Here is a 24,771-nt window from a genome sequence, read left to right as displayed (position 1 = left end):
CCTACAATTTAAAGGAATTCTCTTATCCCGCAACTAAAAAGTATGCAGTAATAATTTTAAAAGCATTATTATTATTATTAAAATAGCCTACTTATATTACCTTTTCTTATTTGTTATATTATACTATATTTGTTATATATTGTTATATGTTGATTTATTGAAATCTGAAATAGAAAATTGCATTTCTTATTTTCCAAATATTTATATCTCAAAGTAGTAAATGAATAATCGGAACCAGACATAATTTATAAATTCTTCATGAATCCCATCCCTACTAATTTCTAGACATGCAAAAGGATGCTGCTAACTTCCTTGGATGCTCGTCTTCTCCTCCACCCTCTTCGATCGGAATGCTACCAACCAGACGCTCCCATCCGACCGACCGATCCCATTTAAACATATTACCACACAATACTAAAACATTAATTATATCGCATATGTTCAATATTTGCACATTCTCTAAACGATCTAGACAAACAATATTTCTGATACTAACAGTCGCTAATAATGTGGAATGTGTTTGTTGGAAATCCCCATCATCTCCCCTCCACATTCCACTGTTTGGATCATTCCGTCTCGAGGCCTGCGCGCTGCGCGAGAGAAGGGAGTGTTTCCCGTCAGACACAGAAGTTCTAGTAGTCAGACTAATTTTTGTCAGAACTTTACTAGTTATATTTCAGACAGGCCGATTGTACCACTGGGGTGGTCAACACTATTTTGGTCCAAGTAATAAGTCAATTTTTCTAACTCAGGTTGTTTTTTTTCTCCGTCTCGACAGCGGGCTAGCCTCGTTAGCTAAGTTAGCTCGCTAGCCGGAGTACTGAGAGCTCATAATGCCTACGCTGCGGGACAGCACAATGTCCCACCCCGGAGAAAACCCGCACCAGGTCCGGGTAAAAGCCTACTACAGGGGGTAAGTAGACAGTGAGACTCTGTGCTGTCTTTTTAGATGTTTCGATAGACTTATACTCTTAAATTGACCTCTTAATAGTGCAGTTTCGGGATATACACAAACAAATGATTAGCCAGCTAACGTTAACTTAGCTGGTAGTATTAGATAAGCCCAAAACAAAACTCTTGATGAAGTTCCAATATAAAGTTCCGACTCCAATAAAACAGCTGAGTAGTAATTTCTTTTTCTCATAATAGTATACAAAAAGTGATATGTTTGTCAGTTAATGTAATGATGGCTTATGAAGTGTTGTTTACATCTGAGAGCTGCCCCTGTCATGGAGCTGGATATGTCTACCTGTCTTAAAACATTTGCGATCTGTCACATTTAGGTGGTTCTATATGACGGTAGGGTATAAGGGAGGTAAAGGTAAAGTCACAGATATTATGATAAAATTAAAAGTTAAAATTAAACTGTATACAAAGAGTGTGTTATGTGTCATGAACATAAAATGTAGATCATCACAAGCAAATTTCTAAACGAGAACAGTGAATTGTTAGTAAAATGGGAGGTAAAACAACATGTAAATGTTAGTTATTCCTCTTGCTGTTTAGGGAAACAATTATTGTGTTACTATTGAAATATTTTACTTTTATGTGAATAAATATTAAGCTCATTGTGTGAATGATTTTCAGTCAGAGCTGTGTTCCATTCATGATGACGCATGCGCTTGTCATGCACTTGAAAAACTTGTACAGCAAGTATCTTTTGCCAGACCTGTTGGAGACTGATTCCTATTCACATTCCCCAAGAGAGCTATTGTGTGTGTGCAGCTGTCATGATGATTCAATCGGTTTCTGTTCCAGCTGAATTAGTTGATAATAGTTATTATTATCATCGTTGTGTGGAACTGAGAGGTCCACCGTCATTAGTCTCTATGAACTGGCCTCAGGTATGTGAAAATCTTCAAAGAAACCAATCATCCCACAGTACAATCCTTTGTTTTTGAAAGCTCAGTTTCTGATTTTAGTTTGGTTTTTAAGAAAAGCTCAATGGAGACAGCATTAATTGATGACCTATACTGTACAAAAATAGTAGCACATAATTCCTGGGTGTGGATGATTTTGAAACCCACCATTTGTCCCTTCATGTGTGTTTCCTCTGGTTTCTATTGTTACTCAGCAGGTCATTTTAGCCAATCTTTGAACCAATTTCAATCCCCAGAACTAGGCTACTATTGTGGCAATGATAGACCCAATCAGAGGGTGTTTGTTTTGGTGTGTGGAGGCCTTAATGGCAGGGTTCTGCCTGAATGCAGCACAGTCTTGAATAGAATGAAGCACATGTTACTCTCTGCACCTTTTATGTTCTGTTTAAAACCCCCTGAAGCCTGGCAAAGATGAAATTCACAGGTTTTATCATCATCTTCCTCTTTCTCTGCCCTATCTTGTCTTTGATCCACTTATTGCTCTCTTTCTGGCAGTCATCCATGTTTTTTTTCTGTGATGTATTGTATGACTGTAATAAACAAGTCTATTAGAAGATTTGACCTATATTGCAACTCTAATCTGATTTTTTTTTTTTTTATGGATCTTGAATACAGTAAAGATGTTACTTTGTGCATTTGGGCATCGTATAAGAGTCCTTCTTAGCTCATGCTCTGGCTGTTTGTCATGGTCATCTGACTTTATATACTTTACCCCAAAAATATATATTTTAATTATTTGATCCTGTATGACTTTCTTTCTTCTGCAGTAGGGCTGCACGATGATGGTTAAACGAATAATTATTTTGTTCAAAAATTATAATAGATATAAAAAATTCATATTTAAGCACAAATAAACAATGTCAAATTGAATGGTTTATTTTACCTAATCTAGTTTACAACCAATATAGTCGAGATTCATATTTTAATTTATCACAATTCGTCAGAAGGTTTGCTCGCAGATGAGATATAGTTGCAGCAAATAGCACAAACAGAAGATATTTTGCTGAATGTTGGTAACCAAACATTTTTCGTGACCAATAAACACACACACACACACACACACACACACACACACACACACACACACACACACACACACACACACACACACACACACACACACACACACACACACACACACACACACACACAAAACAGAGACATTTCTCAAAATATTTTCTTCTATTATCTTTTTCTTTCTTCCACAGAAGAAAGATAGTCGTACATGTTTGGAAGGACAGTACATTTTTGTTACATTTTCGGGTGAACAATCCCTTTAATGCACCTTCTGTTTGGTCTTATTTCCTTGTGTATTTTTCCTCTTCATTTTAGTATCTGTGAGCTTGTTTACTTGTTTAAATTTGTTTGCAGCAAATTGTGTTTAGGTTCTTGTAAGTCGTAGGCTATTTGACAGCAGGAATGAGTGTGTGCTCAGTATGCTGTTGTAAAGGGAGTGTGAGCTGATCCATGTTTGCCCTATGAAGTAATGTGTCTTCACCACCTATCAGTGATGCTGAGGGTACATCTGCTCATACTAAGAGAATGGGCTACAGATCCATCTTCCTCTTATTGTCAATTATGTGCCAAATTTATTGTATATCAACTGCAAGAGGCAACAGTAAGAGGTAGTTTATCTCTCTGTAAATATTAACTAAAGCACAGTTCACTGACGCAGTGCTTTCATTATGTCATAGATATGCATCACAGGAAGCACTGAGCTGCCCTTTAACTCTCTTACAGTAGCTTCATCATAATGGTCCTAGATCAGATCAAATCAGCCTTGTGATTTCCTTCGTCATAAGGTAGTGTGTGTACTCCCACTAGTCTCTGTGGCATGTGGGTCAGCGTGCTGGCTCGTAGACAGGAAGGACTCCCCTGCTGTCAATAATTAACCAAAACAGTGTGAACATGGTAGAAAACAAAGGGAAATAAGCTGCTGGGTGCCTCCTATGGGAATGTGCTAGTAATTCAACACACAGCTTCCCACAAACTTACTGTATGATTACTCCTGCTGCACTGTATTCATCTTTTGGTCTTTAAAAAAAAGAAAAATGATAGCATTTTGAATGCATTTAGATTTTTATAATTACCAAACTTAAGGATACAGAACGGCTTCCCAAATTTATGATCAGTTTTAAAGGGATTTTTGAGCATCATTTTGTGTCTGCAGTGTGTACACAACCACCCTATAATGGTAATATCCTCCCACTCCCTTTTTGTTTTGTTCATGTCTACGTCACGGTGTGTCAGTGTGACGTCACGGTGTGTTAGGTACTGCTTATTAGCTTTGATTCTCCCCTAAGTGAGCAGCACACAGTCCACCATGTTAAAGGGATAGTTCACTTTGAAATACATTTTTGGTATGTTTTAGCTTACCTCAAGGGCATCCAAGATGTAGGTGTCTTTTTTTCAAGAACGGTTTGACCTAAAAATATAAAAATTGAAACTACTGCGGAAAAAAAGACACCTACATCTTGGATGCCCTTGAGGTAAGCTAAAACATACCAAAAATTAATTTCAAAGTGAACTATCCCTTTAATCTCCTCCTCACTAGAGCAGCTAGTGGTAACGAAAGGATGCTACCTGATAAAAAATCTAAAAGTTCAGTTGTTGTCCATTTACTCCCAGCATCTGAGCCGCGGAATGTGTAAATATGTTTGTGATAACCATTTTACATAAGACTGCTTTGTAACTAAGCGAAATGATTCCTGTTCTCTCTTCATGCAGTATATATTCTACACGTATTGTCTGTTTATAGCACATAGCGAACAGTATTTAGTGTTTATGAATTGTTGCAAAATGGCTAAAAAAACTAGTACACACTACAATTCTACAACTATTACATAAATTAATCAACTAACCATTCAGAAACGTCCTGGTGCATTCTCGAAGTTATTACTTCTGCTAGAGTCTCTCTTTCTTCAGTGTCCGACTCTGATTCGAACATGTTGGTTTGAACTTTTAACAGTATTTACAGTAGCAGCCATATTGGTTCTCCTGTTTTGTTGTTGCTGAGTATGCGAGGCAAGTGTGCCACGCACGTCCTGAAAGTGAAGCAAAAGCGTTTTGATCGCCCACTTGTTGCTCGCTGTAGTATGGGTCATAATCCTGCCCTCTCCATGTTATCTAATGGGACGTGGGAGACCCTAAAAAAATCCAATTACACTTCAAATAATTTTTTTACGAAGATGCTTTCTATCATTTTAGCTCATTCTTATCACAGACATATTGTCAAATGTTTGTTTTTCCAATAAGTCTGGCTTTAGTTATTTGATGCTATAAAATCAGGGTGTAACGTCATGATGGCATAAGCATCAACGAATGTTTCTGGGATATTTTGGCTTAATTTAGAGAGGAATTGAAGAGCGTTGCCCATCTATTTTTTACTGTCTATGATCCTAGGCATGATCATAGCTGCATTAAACAGTCTGTATAAATGCATCTAAATGGCTCTTCAGATGCAGCATCTGTGTTTCCTCTGCATTGCAAAGATAGGTTTTGTTGATACTGATTTCATTTGATTCACTAAGATAGCGTCTTATTTATTTTAATTGAATTTACTGGTTAAATGTAATCATTTGACATAATGGGCTAAATGAGGCATAGACTATATTTTATTAGGTAAGAAAAAAATGGCCCTTATAAAGGTAAAAATGCAGATAAAAGGTAATATTTTAAACTTTTTGTTACTGCTGTGAACTAACTGCACAAAATATGAAGAATAACTAAAACTTTGGGAAACAGCTGTCAACAGCAGTCCTAAACCTGCCAAGATACCAGCACAATAACACACTCGGCTAAATATCGCCTGATCATTGTTATTAACAAAATCCCAGACAGTATTGATTTTTGGTCAATATCACATAGCCTTAGTTGGCGCACCATTATGCCAGTAGGTGGCGAACTTATGTCATTGAATCGTTCATTCATCATGAGATTTGTTTAGAAAAGCTGTCAAATGAGTCATTGAATCGTTAATTCAAACCAGTTTTTAAAAATAAATAAATAATTCAATTTTTTTTTTAATTAATAGACTGCAGCAACTAACATTTTGGTAAATTACTTGTTACTTTGTTTAGCTGTCTATTTCGAATTGTGGGAGAATCGTGATCTCTGTTTTTTTTTTTTTTAAACACTTGATTCTCTATTTAAGCAGAATTGTGCAGCTCTATTACATTATATAAAGGGGCACAACCTTTAATAAAATAGATCATATTCTAGGAATAAACTGTTAATGAATAAACCATTACTGAATGTCACCTTTTTCTGTTTTAGGGACATCATGATCACACATTTCGAGCCCTCCATCTCCTATGAGGGGCTGTGCAGTGAGGTGCGGGACATGTGCTCCATGGACAATGACCAGCTCTTCACCATGAAGTGGATTGATGAAGAAGGTTTGCCATTTCATTTGTGTTTGTCTCTCTGGCCCTATTTACAGCTGGTATTAACTTCTGTCCCAGGTGATCCGATCACAAGCAGTCAGCCGTGACAGATTGCGTTTACACCAGGTATTAACATGCCTCCCCTGTGACCTCTTGTGATCAGATTTCATTGAGGCTCTTTGATTTCATGACTAAACACAAGACTTGCTAAACCAATCAGTGTATTTACATTGAGTTTTAATTCAAATTAATACATAATAATGAATTTAATTAAACTTTTTACCCATTACCTTTATTTCACTCAATGTTAAATTAGTTGGTTTTTTCTTAAGTTTTGGGGTTTCTAGAAGGAGCTGTTTTTTTAAAGTTATTTGTTGCTTAATGTTGCACATTTAGACACACTCACTAGCTATGTTTCCATCAGCCTGTTTTTATAATGCACATTTTGAAGTATCACATCAGAAACGAGTGATGGAAATTCCAAATTTCTGTGAAAAAAAATCCCTTTGCAAGAAAGTTCTTATGCTCGCTTGAGGTGGTTTTTGACTTGTGTGAAAAAGAGTTAATGCGAATAATCGGAGATGGAAATAATTTGGCAAATAAATTCTGACGTAGCGAACATTAAACCCATGTGACTAATCGGCTTTTTCCGCTTATGGTGTTTTATTTACTGTTGGTTACCAATACCACCATGATCCGTTCGAGCAACTTGATGGAAACGCACGTAATTTGCTTCTTCTTTTTTGATAATCATGTTGACTCCATGGACAATGACCAGCTCTTCAGCATGAAATGGATTGATGAAGAGGGTTTTAAAATATTTTAAAATAGAAACTTTTTTTTTTTTATTATACAAAAATTTAATAATATTTCACAATATCACTTTTTTCTGTATTTTTTTCAGGACGTGTTATTTTTAACTATTTTTGATCAAATGAATGCAGCTTTAGTGGTTTGAGTAATCAAAATGTCTAGGACTAAACCTGTGTTTATTGATGTCTGCTTGTGATCAAATCCCCTGATACAGATGATAATACCAGGTGTAAATCTCATTCTGTTCCTCTAACTGTCACCGTAGCAACAAGCTCCCCTCTGCCATTCTGCTGAAATTCCTAGATAATTTGCAGCACTTTATATATTACAAGTGAACCCACTTTTGGCAGATTGCATTAGAGTCTCAAAATTACCCTGGACTCCACTGGCAGAAATAAAATGGATGGATTTTACATGAGGATAAAGTGAATCTGAATGCAGCGCACAGCAGGGAGCAGGTTTTATGCTGGAAAGATTGACTGTGTGTGATGATTAACTGCTGCATTAGTCATGCGAGATGGGAAATGGAGATAGAAGAACATTCATTTAAATACCAAAATCTTCACCATTCCACGCTGAGCCCAGAGTCACACTGCTCATTAGCATAGCTGATCTGAGAGGGCCGTCATGGTGAAGAGTTAATCCCTTCTGTCTGCACAAGGCTTGGCACTGATGCCCAGCGTCACTCATTGCCTCTGCTGTGATGTCTGACTGAGGGCCGTGTGTCTACGCAAGCCGAGACAGTCTGTGCCACAGGCTGCTCTTTAGATGACAAACAGGATTGATGTCAACTTCGGACAACGCCACAGGCGTTACTAGTTCATGGTGAAAAACGAATAGATTTTTGCTTTATGCTCTGCAAACATTGTTATAATCATAGCATGCTAACAGGGACTCGTTTGTTTCCTGCTTTAATTTTCCCTCACTCTCTCTGTTCCTCTTTGCTGTGTCAGGTATGCTCATGCTGCTTATGCTGATGTCTTTGGTAAAGACTTTTCCAGTGAGTTCACTGTGCTTGTCATTGCAGGGGATCCGTGCACCGTTTCTTCTCAGCTGGAGCTGGAGGAGGCCTTACGTCTCTATGAACTCAACAAAGACTCAGAGCTCATTATTCACGGTATGCTTTGCTTTTCATTTATTACTTAAAGCTCATTTGAAGTTCTTCGATACTACATCAAAAACTACTAGCCTAACACATTATTTAAAATAATGCAGCCATATCACCATGTAACCCAAGACCCTAAGCAGGGTTGAGCCTGGTTAGTACCTGGATGGGAGACCTCCTGGGAAAACTAGGTTGCTGCTGGAAGAGGTGTTAGTTAGGCCAGCAGGGGAAGCTCACCATGTGGTCTGTGTGGGTCCTAACTCCCCAGTATAGTAACGGGGACACTATACTGTCAAAAGGACCGTCCTTCGGATGAGACGTTAAACCAAGGTCCTGACTCTCTGTGGTCATTAAAAATTCCAGGATGTCCTTCAAAAAAGAGTAGGAGTTTAACCCCGGCATCCTGGCCAAATTTGCCCATTGGCCTCTATCCATCATGGCCTCCTAATCATCCCCATATACTGATTGGCTTCATCCCTCTGTCTCCTCTTCACCAGTAAGCTGGTGTGTGGTGGGCGTTCTGGCACAGTATGGCTGCCGTCGCATCATCCAGGTGGATGCTGCACATTGGTGGTGGTTGAGGAGATTCCCCCTTCCATGTAAAGCGATCTGAGTACCCAGAAAAGCGCTATATAAATGTAATAAATTATTATTTATTATTATTAAAACAAGTGAACAGTCAGTAATAAAATAAGAACAAATACACAAATTACAAGCAGAGATGAATACTAAATAACAAAGTCACAAAGTCTAAAGGTGATGATACACAGGGCAACTTTTTGAGCAATGTTGCTGGGCAATCTTGCCGAGCGATTGTTGATTGGGCACTTTCCCATTGAAAATGGGCAATACATTTCTATCTGGATAATTTTTATCGGTCGTGAGCCTTGTGTCTCATCTGGTTGCCCGTTGACGGCAACATTGCTCAAAAAGTTGCCGTGTGTATCATCACCTTAACAGTAGTATTCAGGTACAGAAATTAATATTTAAACCTAAATGTAAAATAACACTCTTTGTTCACTGTAGAAATTAAATATAGTTTAATCTTTGTTAAAGCTGTATCTTGTTATTTATTAATATTAATGACACTGACAACAGTAGGAATATTAGGTGTGTGCTGTCACTTAAGAGCGAATGCACGGACTGAATAAACTGACAAACATCCGGTTTCTTTCTCAACTGTTTACTTATGACATAAACAAAAGAATACTTGCCGAGACAGGCATGTAGACGGGTATTTTGACATAATTTTGTGTTTATGTGTCCGTTCAACGCCAAGGAAAGAGGAATCAATTCGTTGATTGAGCTCTGTCTGAAACGCCCCTCTCTCTCTCTCTCTCTCTCTCTCTCTCTCTCTCTCTCTCTCTCTCTCTCTCTCTCTCTCTCTCTCTGCGAGCCCCGATTTTCGCCTCTTCCACGTTTAAAATTGTTTGAATGTGTAAATTTTCAAGACAAAACGCGTCCAAATTATAAACTTTCACTCTATGATGGTTAAATTTAGCAGTTAATCCACGAATCACTTGCGTGCCGAACCGTGTGTCCTGGTCCATACGGATCAGGGATCAACTGCGATCCGTTCCACCCCTAATTAGAAGTAATAAAAATAGTGTAACAAACAAATTCTGTTGTCCATTTAAATTTTAGTGTTTAAATTAAACTTTGGAATTCATGATAATGCGTTTTATCACATTTTATAACAGTACACAATCACATGTATCTGTGTATAGGGAGCGGCGGCACTGACCGCACATTTCACAAAATAAAATATTTGTCAGTGCAGTCAGGATCTGTTGCAAAAACAACATTCCCAAGTAACCACATTATATCTAAACAAAATGTGTACAAATACCACCATACTAAAAGAATGCACAGAGTCCACGGTCATGCACAGACTTAAAGATAAGAACAATACAGAAGCAATACAAATTCTGAAACGGCCTAAGCTTTGGGATGTTTAAAATGAGCTTTTCAAAGCTGCAATTTCTGCCAAAGTTCAACTCCAGCAACAGAACTACTAAAATTAGATGGTTCATTAAGCTATCAACACACTTCACAAAACTATCCAAACCATAGATATATATATGTAGATACCTCATTCGCTCACCGCTCGAATCTCGAGTCTCAAATCTCATTGGTCTAAAATCTTCTGATTAGCTGTGACTGTGTCACATTGCACATCGGTTTTTGCTTTCAGCTTGTTGAGACTTGTCACATCACAGTTAGTCATAACACCCATATCCTTTTAAGCCCCCGAGCCAATGAGCTCAGACGAAGCTCCACATTTTGATGTTCTGACTTAGGTACATGTATTTATTTATTTATAACACCCTACGGCATCATACAGGTCATGGGATCATTAGTGGACAGGAAAGATAGGATTCAGGGAGTGATTGACAGAGATAGATTGTTCTGCCTGCTGGGTGAGTTAATTAGTCATGCTGAGGAGGAGATGTTTGGTCCCAAGGGCTTTCAGAAAAAGGTCCCAACCAACTGTCCGTCAATACCCACTCTCCACAAAGGCCTGGACAAACTCTGTTTTTTGACCCCAAAGTCCACTGTCAGATGAGGAGAGGTCACAGAGAGGTCACTGGAGCTGTTTGTCAGTGCTTTTTTCACAGTCTCTATCTTTCTCTCCACAGTGTTTCCGTGTATACCTGAGAAGCCTGGCATGCCCTGTCCTGGAGAAGACAGTATGTGTATCTTGTGATATGCTTATAATAGGGTCATTTAGGTCATAATGTTTATTTAGTTTTTTGCACTTCATACATAGTGCTGGAAAACATGCAGTTTGGGTTATAATGATGGAGTATAAACTGGTTAATAGCAGATTTAATTAATGACTCAAATGTTGCACTCAGAATCCATTTACCGTCGTGGAGCTCGACGCTGGAGGAAACTTTACTATGCCAGTGGACATGCGTTTCAAGCCAAGCGCTTTAATAGGGTACAAAAATGCTCTTTTTGTTATTTCTGGCACCTATTACGTTACACAATTTGTCTCAATATTATGCACGTGACTTTTTGTGTTGAGTATGGTTTAATGTTCCTGTTCCTTCTGTTCTGTACAGCGTGCTCATTGTGCCATCTGCACAGATCGTATCTGGGGCCTGGGCAGGCAGGGATACAAGTGCATAAACTGTAAACTGCTGGTTCATAAGAAATGCCATAAATTGGTGACAGTGGAGTGTGGTAGACAGGTAATACAGGTGAGTCATTAGTAATCTGCATCCTTTCATATTTTCTGTGGAATACATTTAATCTAAAATGGATTTAATATAAAATGGAGCTGAGAGTACTACGTTCTTATTGGTAGATAAAATAAGCCAAAATATTAGCCTAAGAAAAGGTAAATGATGTGAATGACCTTCATTCACAAAGCTTTTCATCCCTTGCATGTCCATTTATTAAATATTTAATAAATGGACATGCAAGGGATGGGAAGCTTTGTGAATGAAGGTCATTCACATCAGATTGTGTGTAGACATATATTAGACATGTTATTACTGCTAATAACATTATGAATCTCAATCTATCTCTAGCTTTAATCTTCTTACCATTTTTCTAGGACCCAATGATTGGAAGAATCGATCCTGGGTCCAGTCCATCAGAGCATGCTGATCAAGGTACAGTAGGCTCTCATCTATATTTGTCATACACTACACACATGCATCATGTCTATTGCATTTTCCTTACCTCTTAATAGCAGAGGATAAAATCAATTTTCAGGAAAGAATGCACTTTTGAGATTTCAATTAAACTCAACTCACAATCAGTTTTCTAAAAATAATTGTCTTTTGAGGCTTTCCATCTGAGTTTAAATTGATCTGCTTCAGGTCACAAAATAATCAACCTCTTGTGCCTTGCCCAGACTTTTCAAATATATATTTTTTTTCTGGTCAGAACATAAACATTCGAGGTATACTTTTCTGAAACTGAACTGAAAAATGTCCCTTATTTCCATAACTAACATTCTGCCCACAGATCCATTAACAAAAATCCAAAGTCAAGCAGATAAACTTGCCCTGTGTTTTCTTGTTGACAACATCACCAACTAAAAAGTATCTTTTAATCCAGAGGTGTTTAACAATGTTTTTCTGAGTTATTGCATTCATTAAGTCATTAAATTGATTCACTAAGATCTATAATGGCTCATTGATGCCACTGATTTTCATCTTGGGGGGTTTTAAATGACTGGATGGGCTAAGCTGATGTTTTCCCTTAGTAATTAGGCGTGTGCTTGCACTGAAACAGACTAATGCATTGAGCAGCTTACAGGCGTGAGTCTTCTCACAAGATTAAGCTTGTTTGTTGGAATTAATGACGTGAACAGGCTCTTGGCTTAGTTACAGTGCTGGTCAGATAAATTTCAATCCCTCTGTTTTTCAAAGTGCTTTATTTATCAAAGTGCCTGATTTGGTTTAGAGGCTTGTGAATCAGATTTGTATAAGTATATTAATGAATATTAATGAGTGATGACTTTCCCCGTTTCTCATTGTTGTTTTCCAGTTCTAGACAAAAAGAACTCAACGGAAAGTATCAATCACGAGGGAGAGGAGCATGAGGTAAGACACTGTTTGGCCTTGTTTTTCTCCTGGTGTTAACATCCATCTCTTGATCCATTTATAAGTAATAAATGCTACTTCTCACTAACTCCACCTCTACAAGTGCTGTGAGTTTGGGTCGCTTATAACGTGCATTTGAAAACCCAACACACGCCAACCATCTTCCCAAATTTGTAATGATTGTATTATTGATGATTGTCTGTAGCCAATCACTTGTGTTTGTCAAATGTGTTATTAAATGTGGTTTGAACAATCAGATCACACTTTCCACTTGTTGATTAAAGTGGTTAAAATGAATGTTAGTACATGTGTACATAAGGTGTAAATGGGACCATTATGAACTGTGTGTTTGATTAGATGAGCTTTCAGTTGTTCACTCTCAGACCAATGATCAGGCTGGAGTTGTCACTCAGAGAAGGAGATGGGGGTGTACGCAACAAGGTCTATTCAGGATCTATTGATTTCCTTTAGTGGAGCTAATAAAGTAACCTTCTATCAGGGTCATTAGCATCTGATTAAAGGCTCGCATTCCTGTAGCTCTGTCGCAGTCATGGGAAATCATACGATAAACAAAGGGAAAGGACAGAGAAGAGCATTAAGAAATGTAAACCAGAAAAAAGAGGGTGATTTTTTTATATATATTATTAAGATGCATCTCATCCATCCCTCAGGCTGTGGGCAGTCGGGAGTCCGGGAAGGCTGTGTCCAGTTTGGGGCTTATAGACTTTGACCTGCTCCGAGTGATTGGCAGGGGCAGCTACGCCAAGGTGCTGCTGGTGCGTCTCAAAAAGACAGAGCGCATCTACGCCATGAAGGTGGTGAAGAAGGAGCTCGTGAACGATGATGAGGTGACATTTCACATTTCATACACCGGGAACATGCAAAGATGCCACTGATATGTCATTATATGAATTATTATTTGGGGTCTAAACATTTACATGTCAATAATACACCCGCAACAATAGGAAGCGCCAAATACGTGTATAATGAGTTCCACGGCCGCCCAGGACTGATAAACGCAGCGGAGTCATCAAACATTAAGCAGCCAAAATTTACAGTGTGTCCGTGTAAATCGTGGAGCAAAGAGGACACTGACACCCGACAGACTAGACAGAGTAGGTTACTTTTGATATGAAAAAAAGATCTGCTCTCAGGTTCTGTCCATTTTATTACGAAATTCAGACAATAAATACCGTTTTGGCGTTTGTAAATGTGACGTGACAGATCGCTGTAGCGCATCAGTTCAAGTAAACTGATCATCTGTTACTTTTTATTTAAAGATACAGTACAACTTACCGAAAGATATATGCCTCATACATAATATCGATAAATCAGTGTTTTTCAAGCACAGAAAGAGGTCAATAAAACTGCAAGACAACAATTATGTCACAGAACGTTACATTTACCTCAGGAAAGCCATTTAAAGCAGCACTCAGTAGCTTCGGGACTTCTTCGCTGTATTCTCGCTTTTTGCTCGCAGGTTTCTCTCTAGAGCTCCCCCCACAGCTTCGGAATAGATATTTGACAACACTGTCGTAAAAACTCGTTGGTGATTCTCAGACACCAGAGGCTATAGATCAACGACATCAAAGCAGATGGGACGTTCTTTAAAACGTCTTCTTCATTCGGGTTCGGACAGCGTGAGGGAGCGCAATAATGACAGCATTTTAGCAGATTTCTTTTGGCCGTAAAGCAATTGTTTACATCGCGAGACCTGATATCACGCGAGACTTCCTGACGCAGCGGCCGGCGGCCCGCCGGCTCAAAGTTGCAAGTGCGTATTTTCCGCTCACGGGCACCAGGGGGGTGCGAAACGACCACCATTCAACCCGAAATAAGTAATATAACCATTCCAATGACTCCGAAGCTGTTCAGTTAAGGTAAAAAAAGTTACTTAGTTCACCTTTAATGACCAGCACGTTAGTTGACCAGAAAAATAGCTATAGAGAGGAGTATTTTGCTAAATATGTGCACTATATTATTTATTTATAATATTTTTACTTGTCATTACATAATTGTTATTATAATGAGAGCCGCATTATATTTAATTTAATTTGTTATTTTCAACCTTTAATAATACCAGCTGATAGGGCTCTCTGTATGTTTACAGCATTATGTGAGATGTCTTTTTTTCTTCAGAAAAATTTACATGTAGGCTATCTACTGTAGCCTACCTAATATTTATCCAAATGAGTCAATATTGAATAAACATTGAAATCAAATCCCAAGAATTGAATTGAAATCGTGAAAATGGTGTTAAACAATCATTTTTTAGCACTGTTGTCACTAAACTTAATACAATTCTGTTTAGTTACCAAATGTTTTGACAATCACAATTACACCTATTGTGATGCAAGTTGTTGTTTTTTACATCCCCCCCCCCAATCCATCCGTTTCTCTGGTGCAATTAAAATATCGTGATAATACCGTATACCGTGATAAAAGCTCAATCAATTAATCGCAGCATGAAAATTTGATACCGGCACATGCCTACCCCCCTGGATGAGATGGGTAATGCAGATCAAACACCTGTGTTTTCAGGTTATTTTAAGTTAAGTGTTTATTTCGGAATGTGATTGATTGTTGGTACATTTTACCAATATTTACTTTAAAATAAAATTAAAAAAATTGTGAAATATGAAAATTATTTTCAAATAAGGTCTTTACAAGATAAGATGTGGTCTTCAAAAAGCCTTTTTCCAAAAGATACATCTTGAAAAGGGGGGGGGTCGTCTTATATTCAGAGTCGTCTTATATTCGGGACAATACAGTATATCAGATTGCATTCACAACCGTTGTGAACCATACCAAGTTCTAATACACCACATCCCAGACTACCCTTATGAAACTACTGTCACACCCAACAAACAAACTCTGCTCTAGTTTGAAACCGCTCTTGACACTTCACAACTTGAAGTGTTTCTCCTGACACTAAATCGCTGAAAGATTCAAGTTATTTGATTCTTGACTTTGCAGAATAAAACAAACAAAGAGCTTCCTTAGGCTCTAATCTTTCCAGGATGTGTTGATGTACACGCATACAGATGACTAGATGTTGATGAAGTGGGCATTTAACGTTGATTAGATGCACTTTAGCCTTGTGGGATGAATTGAAAGCAGCAGCTAATGGTCAATAATAGCAGCTGATCTCTACTGGCCCTGCAGTGCTTCTTTAAGCGTGTCTCACGGTCAGAGGTATTTTTACCAGGCTGTCAATGAAAGGTCCTAGCTTTTCACTCTGTATCTGTCCATTGTGAGTCTCCTCACATCCAGGAGCAGCTCCTTGGGAAGACCTGGTGCCCCCGTCTTTTAAATCTTTATCAGTTTTTAGCCTTGTGAGGAGCCTTGACTCAATACATTCCTGAATGTCCTTCCAAATGTTTCCCCTACTGACAGAAAGAATTCTCTGCTTTTCAATGGGAGATTGATTTTTTTTTTTGTGTGTGTGTTTTGTTTGTTTTTCAGGATATTGACTGGGTTCAAACAGAAAAGCATGTTTTTGAGCAGGCTTCCAACCATCCCTTCTTAGTGGGACTTCACTCCTGCTTCCAGACAGAGAGCAGGTCTGTCTGCACTCACACTTTTAGATCATCAGGACTCTACAAATTATATATTATATCATATTATCCATGATTATCTCATATATGAATTTGTATTTATTTTCTTTCTACATTTTAGGCTGTAACTTCTTTTCCCAGTCAATAAATAGATTACTAACAGTTTAGGGCGCAACAGTAAGGGATTTTTTCCACCATTTGCCTGGCAATTTTTCATTGGCTCCACCATTTTTGTATTTAATTTTTTTTTTTGGACAAAAAGATTGCTTTTTTTATTTTTTATTTGACAGCTTCATATAATAAACACTGATTAGTAAACAATAAATAGAAAATGTATTATATAATAATATATATTATATTTATATTAAATAATTATATTGTATAATTAAATGTATAATAATAAAAACAAGACATCATATACACTGTCTTTTAAAGGTTTGGGGTCAGTAGGATATATGTTTTGAGAGGTTAATTTTAAATTAAATTTCATAATATAAGTTTTTGCTATATTTTTTATCAAATAAATTCAGCCTTGGTGAGCATAAGAGACTACTTTCACGACCCCAAACCTGGCATCTTACTGACTCATTTGGCAGTGGCTTTTATCCAAAGGGACTTATTTTGAATAATGAAAAATGAAAGAAATAAAGTCCTGAAAACAATAAGTTCAATCAACTTTTGCCCCAAACCGGTCTTATATTGGTCCTCTGGCCATTCTTATTATAGCCCTTCAGTTTAGTGTGAACTGTTTTGTTATTCTGGTGAAGGCTAATGATTATTTAATGCTTCCCTTTCACAGGCTATTCTTTGTAATTGAGTATGTGAATGGAGGGGATCTCATGTTCCACATGCAGCGACAGAGAAAACTTCCGGAAGAGCATGCCAGGTATGAGGATATCTAGTGTGTAACACAGTTCAGCATTAATGAACAGCCTGTCGTGGTTGGAACTGACATTAGTCTGAAAGACACACCACAGGAACAGAAACTCAGATTAGGTCACTTACTGTTTCTTTTGTTCTTTCCACTGGCAGGTTTTACTCAGCAGAGATCAGTCTTGCCTTGAACTACCTCCATGAGCGTGGCATTATTTACAGGGACCTGAAATTGGACAATGTTCTGCTGGAGTCAGAGGGACACATCAAACTCACTGATTACGGCATGTGTAAGGTAAGTGTGATAGAGACCCGCTCGCCATGAGAATCACACCATGATGTAAGAACGGGAGGGATTTTGTAGTCCAAAAAGGTGATTAATAAAGCGGAGGTGCAAATAAATATGGTTAAGAGAAATAAAACCAGGATCTGAGGGCCGAGTTTCGGTGCACTCAGACAGTGCTTTCATATCCTAGTCCAAATCTCTAAAACCATGATCCGTCCTACAATCCTCCCTTCCACTAATGATGGCTGCTTTAAATACACACACATTTTCCCGCTTAATAACTGGAACATACCATTTTCTTAAAATTAACCCTTGCCTCACCATATGATTTATAAATAGATACACAAGATGATTAAGAACAAGATTTAAAATGAATCAATAAATAGGACGGATAAAACAAACGCGCTCCTATGTAGTTTGTGCTTTCTTTAAGGCCACGCCCACTCAGCTAAAACAAGAAATATAACAGCAAACCCCCATGTAAATATTATAAAATGCACAGGAACAACAAGAACACAGTAAAAACAGTGACGGATGATAAATTTAAGGTCTCTCCATCATAGTAAGTCTCTTTGAGAATATTATAGAGTTGAGGGTGGGGTTTTTTAATTAATTTTTTAAAAACTGGAACCAGTAAAAAGCCACCTAGCAACACCCTAGAAACTTCGTGGAGCAACTTCATTGCCCTGGCAACCACCCACAACACACTAGCACAGCGGTCGGGAACCTATGGCTTGTGAGCCACGCCTGGCTCTTTGACAAAATCATGTGGTTCTCCAGGTCTCTCATCCTTTACCAACAAATGATCGATAAAAGATAAGATGCATCACTAGAGATCAGCCTTCTGAAGAAAAAGCAGCAAATTACAATTCCTTTGTTGTACAGCCTAGTTCAGAATAATAATATTTCAGGTTGTAACGGCCAAAGTGCGTGTTTAGTGCTGTTTGCAAATGTCAGAACAGCAATTAAAGGGCTCATTAACTTAAAAAAAAAAAGTATACTATTCTATGAGGTCCACTTATTATGTTATCAAGATTTTTACATCCTAATTTAGAAGAAATAAGCTATTCTCTATCCTGTTTTTGACCCTTTCTTTCAAACACTGCTATGATTGGGTAACAGTTTTGCATAATAAAATAATTTTCAACATCCCTGCCATTACACTTATGGAATTATTTGAAAAGTTTCGATGTTTAAATATATCTCGTAACATACTTGAAACATTTGCCATCAATGTGAAACATTAATGTATATTACATATGCTTTATAAGTGGCATTTCTATGGTTTTGTTGCTGGAGTAATCCTGTGTTTGTGTTGTATTTACTACTACATGACATGCGTGAATCAGGGGGCAGGGCTAAAAAGGCAATGATGTAGAAGTAGGTTTTGATTTTCTTCTGCAGAGACGGCCTTACGTCGCGCTATGTATGATGTAAATGTGACAAAATCCAAAACGACGTTTTGGCGGCTTGGTTTCATTCAAATAGTTTTTGGACTAACAAGGAAGTTTTGAGTTCTGAAACTTGCGTGATATTTTTTATAGTACAATGACCACCACGTATATGTCAAAAGATCAAGGAAATTTTATTTCTCTATTCATGATCCCTTTAATGGCAAACCACTTGCGTTTCTATGGTAACCTAGAGCTCCTGCACTCTGATTCAAGCAGCTACGTAGCTTGTTTGTGGTAATGGTGAAAAAGAAAGATTTTTACAACAGCCATTTTTAAATGGATATAAAAAAAAAAGTGACTGGACTGAAACTTATCCTTTTATTGAAACTGGTGCACTGCTGTGCCAAGAGACGCTTTTGCCGCAGAGACCTTTTATGTCCTATAAATGTGTCGTATTTATGTCCGTATGAAAATCCGTACACACACATACACACAGAACTCTGAAGAGGATTTATGCTCCTCCGGTGGTAACTCAACCTCACAGTGAAAGCCCTGCACAAATAATTCCATTTTGCAACTTATTTATTGTTTGTTGGCATATTTGTTTGTTTTTAGTTGTCTATGGACCTAATAAAGTTACTATTACTATTACTGAAATACTAATATTTTCTTTAAAATATTGAATAATTTTTTGCTGTGGCTCTTTTGGGAATAATCATTTACCAAAAATGGAAAGAATTAGCCTGGCAAGCCAGACCTACATCAAGATGTTAGGTCTGGAAACTCACCATAGACACGCTCACTCCGAGGGGCGGGATAAACGGCTGTCTTTCAAATTCCCTCTGCACGCAATAGGACAGCGCTTCAACCAACCAGAGCGTTTTCCCAACAGCGGAGCTTAGTTGATAGATTCAACTTTTGCCATATCTGGCCGGCAAAACGACGAACACATCTTCCTTTTTTTAAGAATGACTTAAGTGCCGTTCTTTGCTCTTTTCTCAAAGAAAAACTTAACTCCAAGTCCTCCAGAGTCGCGGCCAAAGCCGATTCGAAAGACCGTTGTTCTCCATCAGCAACTGCCGTCATTCTGTTTTCAAGTGGCAGCCGTCGCAACTCTGTCGTCATATGTTAAGCCCGCCCCCGCCTACTCTATACACGACGTGATTGGCCTGACCCAATTTAGGTTTTTGCAGCTAGAAGGTCTATTGAGAGTTGCTAGACCCACCTGGCTGCGAAATACATTTTGCTGCCGCTAGGGTGCGTCTAGATTTCTAGGCTAGGAAAGAATGGCTCTTTGGTAAAAAAAAAAGGTTCCCTACCCCTGCACTAGCATCAGGAAGCAGGAAGCAATACTGTGGTTTTCTTTAGAAATGTATACAAAAAGATTTGATTAAATGTCAGATTTCCTTATGGGATTTTAGTCACACACTATATATATATATATAGCCATATACATTTAATGCCAAATCCAAAGCGATCTATAGTACATTGATTAGACCACTATGTAATTTTCATGTCATATTCTCTGTGTATTGTATGTAAAATCAATGTTACCTACACTTGCACACAAACATGCCAAATTATTGAGTGCACTGCTGGATGTTTAAGAAATGTCTTTATTTGTAAAATTAGTACCTAATTAAGAAGTTGATATTTAAAGTATAAATCTGTTTATTTTACGAAATCATTGAAAACATTTTTTTTCCAGATTATTTCTAATTATTTCAGTATATTTTATGACAAATAAATATAAATTGCATTGCATTTAGACTTTGTTAATCTTTAAATATTGCAATATATACATTTATGGGCTTTAGATCGGCCACCCTCCTCTCTAAGATTTTGGCATTGGCCATCAAAAAGTCATCATTAGTCATATTGTGTGCCTGAATGTTTCATTGGCTTCAAATTCCTCTTGTATGCAGGAGGGACTGAGACCAGGAGACACAACCAGCACGTTCTGTGGAACCCCCAATTACATTGCACCTGAGATTCTGAGAGGAGAAGACTACGGTCAGCACAATTCACACACAACCAAGCCTTTCGGTTGGCAACTATGTGTTCTAGCACACACAGTGCTTAACCCATTTATTGCTATTAGCGTCTACCTCATGACTTTCTGCCATTTGAGTTTTTGTCAGTCCTAAGCTTTCAAAGCCTCAGGATGATGTATGTGCAACTCTGTGTGTGCCTTTACTTTTCAGGTTTTAGTGTGGACTGGTGGGCACTGGGCGTCCTGATGTTTGAGATGATGGCTGGAAGGTCACCCTTTGACATAGTTGGCAGCTCTGATAACCCTGACCAAAACACAGAAGATTATCTTTTCCAAGGTACATGACAGACGCATGAGTGTTTAAAAAATTTTTTTATATGTCTCTCAGTATATCTCATGTTTTCTTCTGCTCCTCATTCGTAGTAATTTTGGAGAAGCAGATCAGAATTCCCAGATCATTATCGGTTAAAGCAGCTAGCGTGCTAAAGGGATTCCTTAACAAGGTAAAGCAGACGAGACAGATCAATATTAATGTCTTTGTCACATGGACCTGTTTCTCTTCTTTATTTCCTCACCTCTGTTTTACCTTTTTCTTTCACTCTACATCTCTCTACTTTCTTTATCTGTTTTTGTCTTTCTGTTCACTGTTTTTCTCTTTGAATTTTTTTTCCACTCTTTTTGTAGGAGCCAAAGGAACGTCTCGGATGTCATCCTCAGACAGGCTTTGCAGACATAATGGGCCATCCTTTTTTCCGAAATGTAGACTGGGATCTTGTGAGTCACTGCTATCTGTTTCCTTTATCTGAGTGATTGGATGTTTCGACTTGAGACCGCAGCGGAAGCATGAGTCACTTGCTGTAGCCTGACGGTAGTGAAACTAAACAGAGGACTTACTGGAGCCTGAACAACTATTAAGTGTTGTTTATGACCTTGAGAAACTATCCATTTGATTACTCATTCATGTAATTTGACGCAAGCGCTATTACCACTTCAAATAGCATTTCAAGAACGTTAGCTTCAGGACAGTTCACCTAAAAATTAGTCCAAGACGCCTGAAGAAACCTGCCTGCAAAGCTATAGTACTGTGAGAAGTTTTAGGCACTTGTGTAAAAATGCTGTAAAGCGAGGATGCTTTCAAAAATAATGTCATAAATAGATTTTATTTATCAGTTAACTTCTATTAACTAAATCAAATCAAATAGATAGATAGATAGATAAATATGAAATATAATCAACCTAATGGGATACAATGATAAACTGATACAATCACATTTTTGAGTGGTTCATGTTTGTATCGTGACAAAAACCATCACGTGTAGGGCCAGTGATATAATAGAGGTGATCAGGTGTCAAGTCATTGATTTTTCTGGTCTGAGGGTTGTGGCAGTGAACTGTATCATGTGTGAGGCAGGTTTAAATTATGTGAAACCAGCAGACGAGACTCAGACGAACACGGTGACCTCTTGTCCGTGTTTGGTCTGGGTGAACACACACACGAGAGAAGGCGGTCAGACAGTTTAAAGGGATCAGATTACACTTTCTTCTCAGACAGGCTGCAGTGCCTGTGGCAGCCTGCAGGGGGAGCAGATCTTGGGCTTGTGGCAGACCCCACTGTTAGGTTTGTAGCATTAAGGCATTAAAGAGCAGTACTGAACAAGCCATGGGAAGGATCAGTTTACCTAAATATTATATTAAATCCTTGCTGAGAGTGATTAAGCTTTTTTTCTCTCCAGAAACCATTGAAGACACTATGTGTGTGTGTGTGTGTGTGTGTGTGTGTGAATATTCTTTATATATATGTGAGACTGCTTTATGACACAGTCACAGTTGTTATTTGACTCATGTTAACTGTATTTCAGATGGAGCAGAAGCAAGTGGTCCCACCCTTCAAGCCCAACATCTCTGGCGAGTTTGGGCTGGACAACTTTGATGCCCAGTTCACCAATGAACCTATTCAGCTCACGCCTGACGATGAGTGAGTGTCTGTTCATGTGTATCTGTCTGTGACACGCCTCAAGCTTTCTGAATCAGACCTCAGGCGCCATTAATCTGCTTCAGATCTTTACCACAAAAATGCAGGTTTCATCAGGAAGTAATATTAAATTTACGATGCCTGATGACACATTATAGTTCTGTGAACAGGATTCCCTCATTTGCACACACCGCCGTTTTACAGGAAAATATTTTACAGCCTGCTCTCTGTTTGAAAGCCGTAGTGAGTTAAATGTGCTCTTGCAGTTAAGACTGATTGATTATCTCTTTGTCTCCCTCCCAGTGATGCTGTAAAGAAGATCGACCAGTCTGAGTTTGAAGGCTTTGAGTACATCAACCCTTTGCTGATGTCGGCGGAGGAGTGTGTGTGAATGGCCTGTCTGTTTCTGTTATGTGCATATCATCGCTGCCTTTATTTGCATGGTCATAAACAATCACAAGAAAGGAAACAACAACCTGACTTCATTTTGTTGGGACCAAATGGAGCATTAACTTTGCCAAACCTCTTTCACTTTCTGCCATTCATAACCACTAGTCCTTAAGTAAAAAAAAAAAAAAATCTTGATTATTTTTGTCATGTAAATCAGCACTGATGAAATGAAACTTATCAGTGCCTTTACGTGTTGACCAACGTAGCTGGAATGTCAGTTTTAAGTGACTGGACACTGCAAACTAAAGGAAAAGAATGACTGATGGTACGCAGGACCTCCTGTCTGATACATCTTTTATTTGTATATATTAAAGAGAATCGATTGAGACATATAGTAAGCCATTTTTAAACTCTATACCACATGGGATATTCTTGAAAATATTTTTCTTCTGATTATCTGTTCTGCCTCTCCTCAGAAAAAAAGTATAGTGTAAGGAAGAAAAATACTTTTTATTGTTTTTTTTATTATTATTTAAGAATACTGTCATCTATATAAAATGTGCACAATGTATTGAATCAGAGTTTTCCATAAGTTTTAAGATGATTGGGCATGTGGCCTCGCTTTTGATTGAAGTGGTATTAATCTTGTTTGAACGGAGCAGGGAACACTAATGAACACTGTTGTAAATACTCAAACTGTGAATGGAGAAGTTTTCTGTATAGAGACGGAAGGAGGGAGAAATTAGACATGAAATACAACAGCTGTCTTCAACACAGGAGCAAAATAAGACACTAAAACTAATACGTTCCTGTCGGTGGTTTCCATACGGACGAGGTAAAAGTATGTTATTACTCTTCAACTGCTGCATGTATAAAGTATTTTTCACCCTTTTTCTTCTTTTATATCTTGCTTTTTGTGTTAAATGTGATTGCCTTTTCTGGTTAAGATATTCCGTTTATGTATTTTTTTTTATATTGAACAAATTAAGTCTCAATGGACAAGTGTTCATTGTTTCTCAGCACAGTCACTAAGCTTTTTTTTTGTTTGTTTGTTTTTTTGTTTGGTTGATTTTGTCCCTTTGGGTGATTTCTAGTTAGATCCAGATACATGATGTACTAAGGCGTCCTGGAACCCTTCACGGCCCCATCAATGGCGCCCAGTTTTTCGGGTGGTGCGGTTTGAAATGACCAAATGATGACATTAAACACAGGCTACTCGTACACAGCATTGCCCTCTCATTCCTCGCCATGCATGTATCAACTTGCTTATATTTTCACAGATGTTCACACTGGTTTCGAGCTGCGACGAGCTCATTAGCAACCTGGTGTTAGAAATGATTGAATTGCTTAAAGCCCTCTATGCATTCCCAGAAAAAAGTAAACTATGTGCTAATATGCTTTAAAGAAGCATCAGGGGGCTGAAGTGGACCTGGGTTTTTTCTTTTTTCTTTCTATGTTTTGTGTACCATTATGCACATTAAAAAACACTATCAATTGACTGGAATGAACTGTACCACTTTTTGTTAACACATAATTAAAGTATTTAAGGAAAATCATTCTC

General features: G+C 38.0%; 1 protein-coding gene across 2 annotated transcripts; it reads left to right on the top strand.

Moving 5' to 3' along the window:
- The first annotated feature begins 572 nt into the window (after positions 1-572).
- On the top strand, positions 573-24,766 carry prkci (protein kinase C, iota). Of its 2 annotated transcripts, XM_082173878.1 has the most exons (18): positions 573-913; positions 6,156-6,277; positions 8,106-8,195; positions 10,823-10,873; positions 11,042-11,127; positions 11,252-11,389; positions 11,749-11,806; positions 12,690-12,745; positions 13,417-13,593; positions 16,211-16,308; positions 17,102-17,188; positions 17,335-17,470; positions 20,781-20,868; positions 21,060-21,185; positions 21,272-21,351; positions 21,533-21,622; positions 22,708-22,823; positions 23,124-24,766. In XM_082173878.1, exons 1-18 carry the CDS (start codon positions 834-836, stop codon positions 23,209-23,211), a joined length of 1,767 nt encoding a protein of 588 aa, XP_082030004.1. In that variant the 5' UTR covers positions 573-833; the 3' UTR covers positions 23,212-24,766. The 2 variants fall into 2 exon arrangements, with proteins under 2 accessions (XP_082030004.1, XP_082030005.1); XM_082173879.1 differs by lacking the exons at positions 573-913; positions 6,156-6,277 and adding an exon at positions 6,314-7,074.
- Positions 24,767-24,771: the final 5 nt, after the last annotated feature.

The sequence above is a fragment of the Leuciscus leuciscus genome, assembly GCF_965113295.1.
Source record: "Leuciscus leuciscus genome assembly, chromosome: 6".
In the NCBI taxonomy this organism is placed as follows: Eukaryota; Metazoa; Chordata; class Actinopteri; order Cypriniformes; family Leuciscidae; genus Leuciscus; species Leuciscus leuciscus.
The sequence above is the reverse complement of the archived record's forward strand: the minus strand, read 5'-3'. Positions and strand labels throughout refer to the sequence as shown.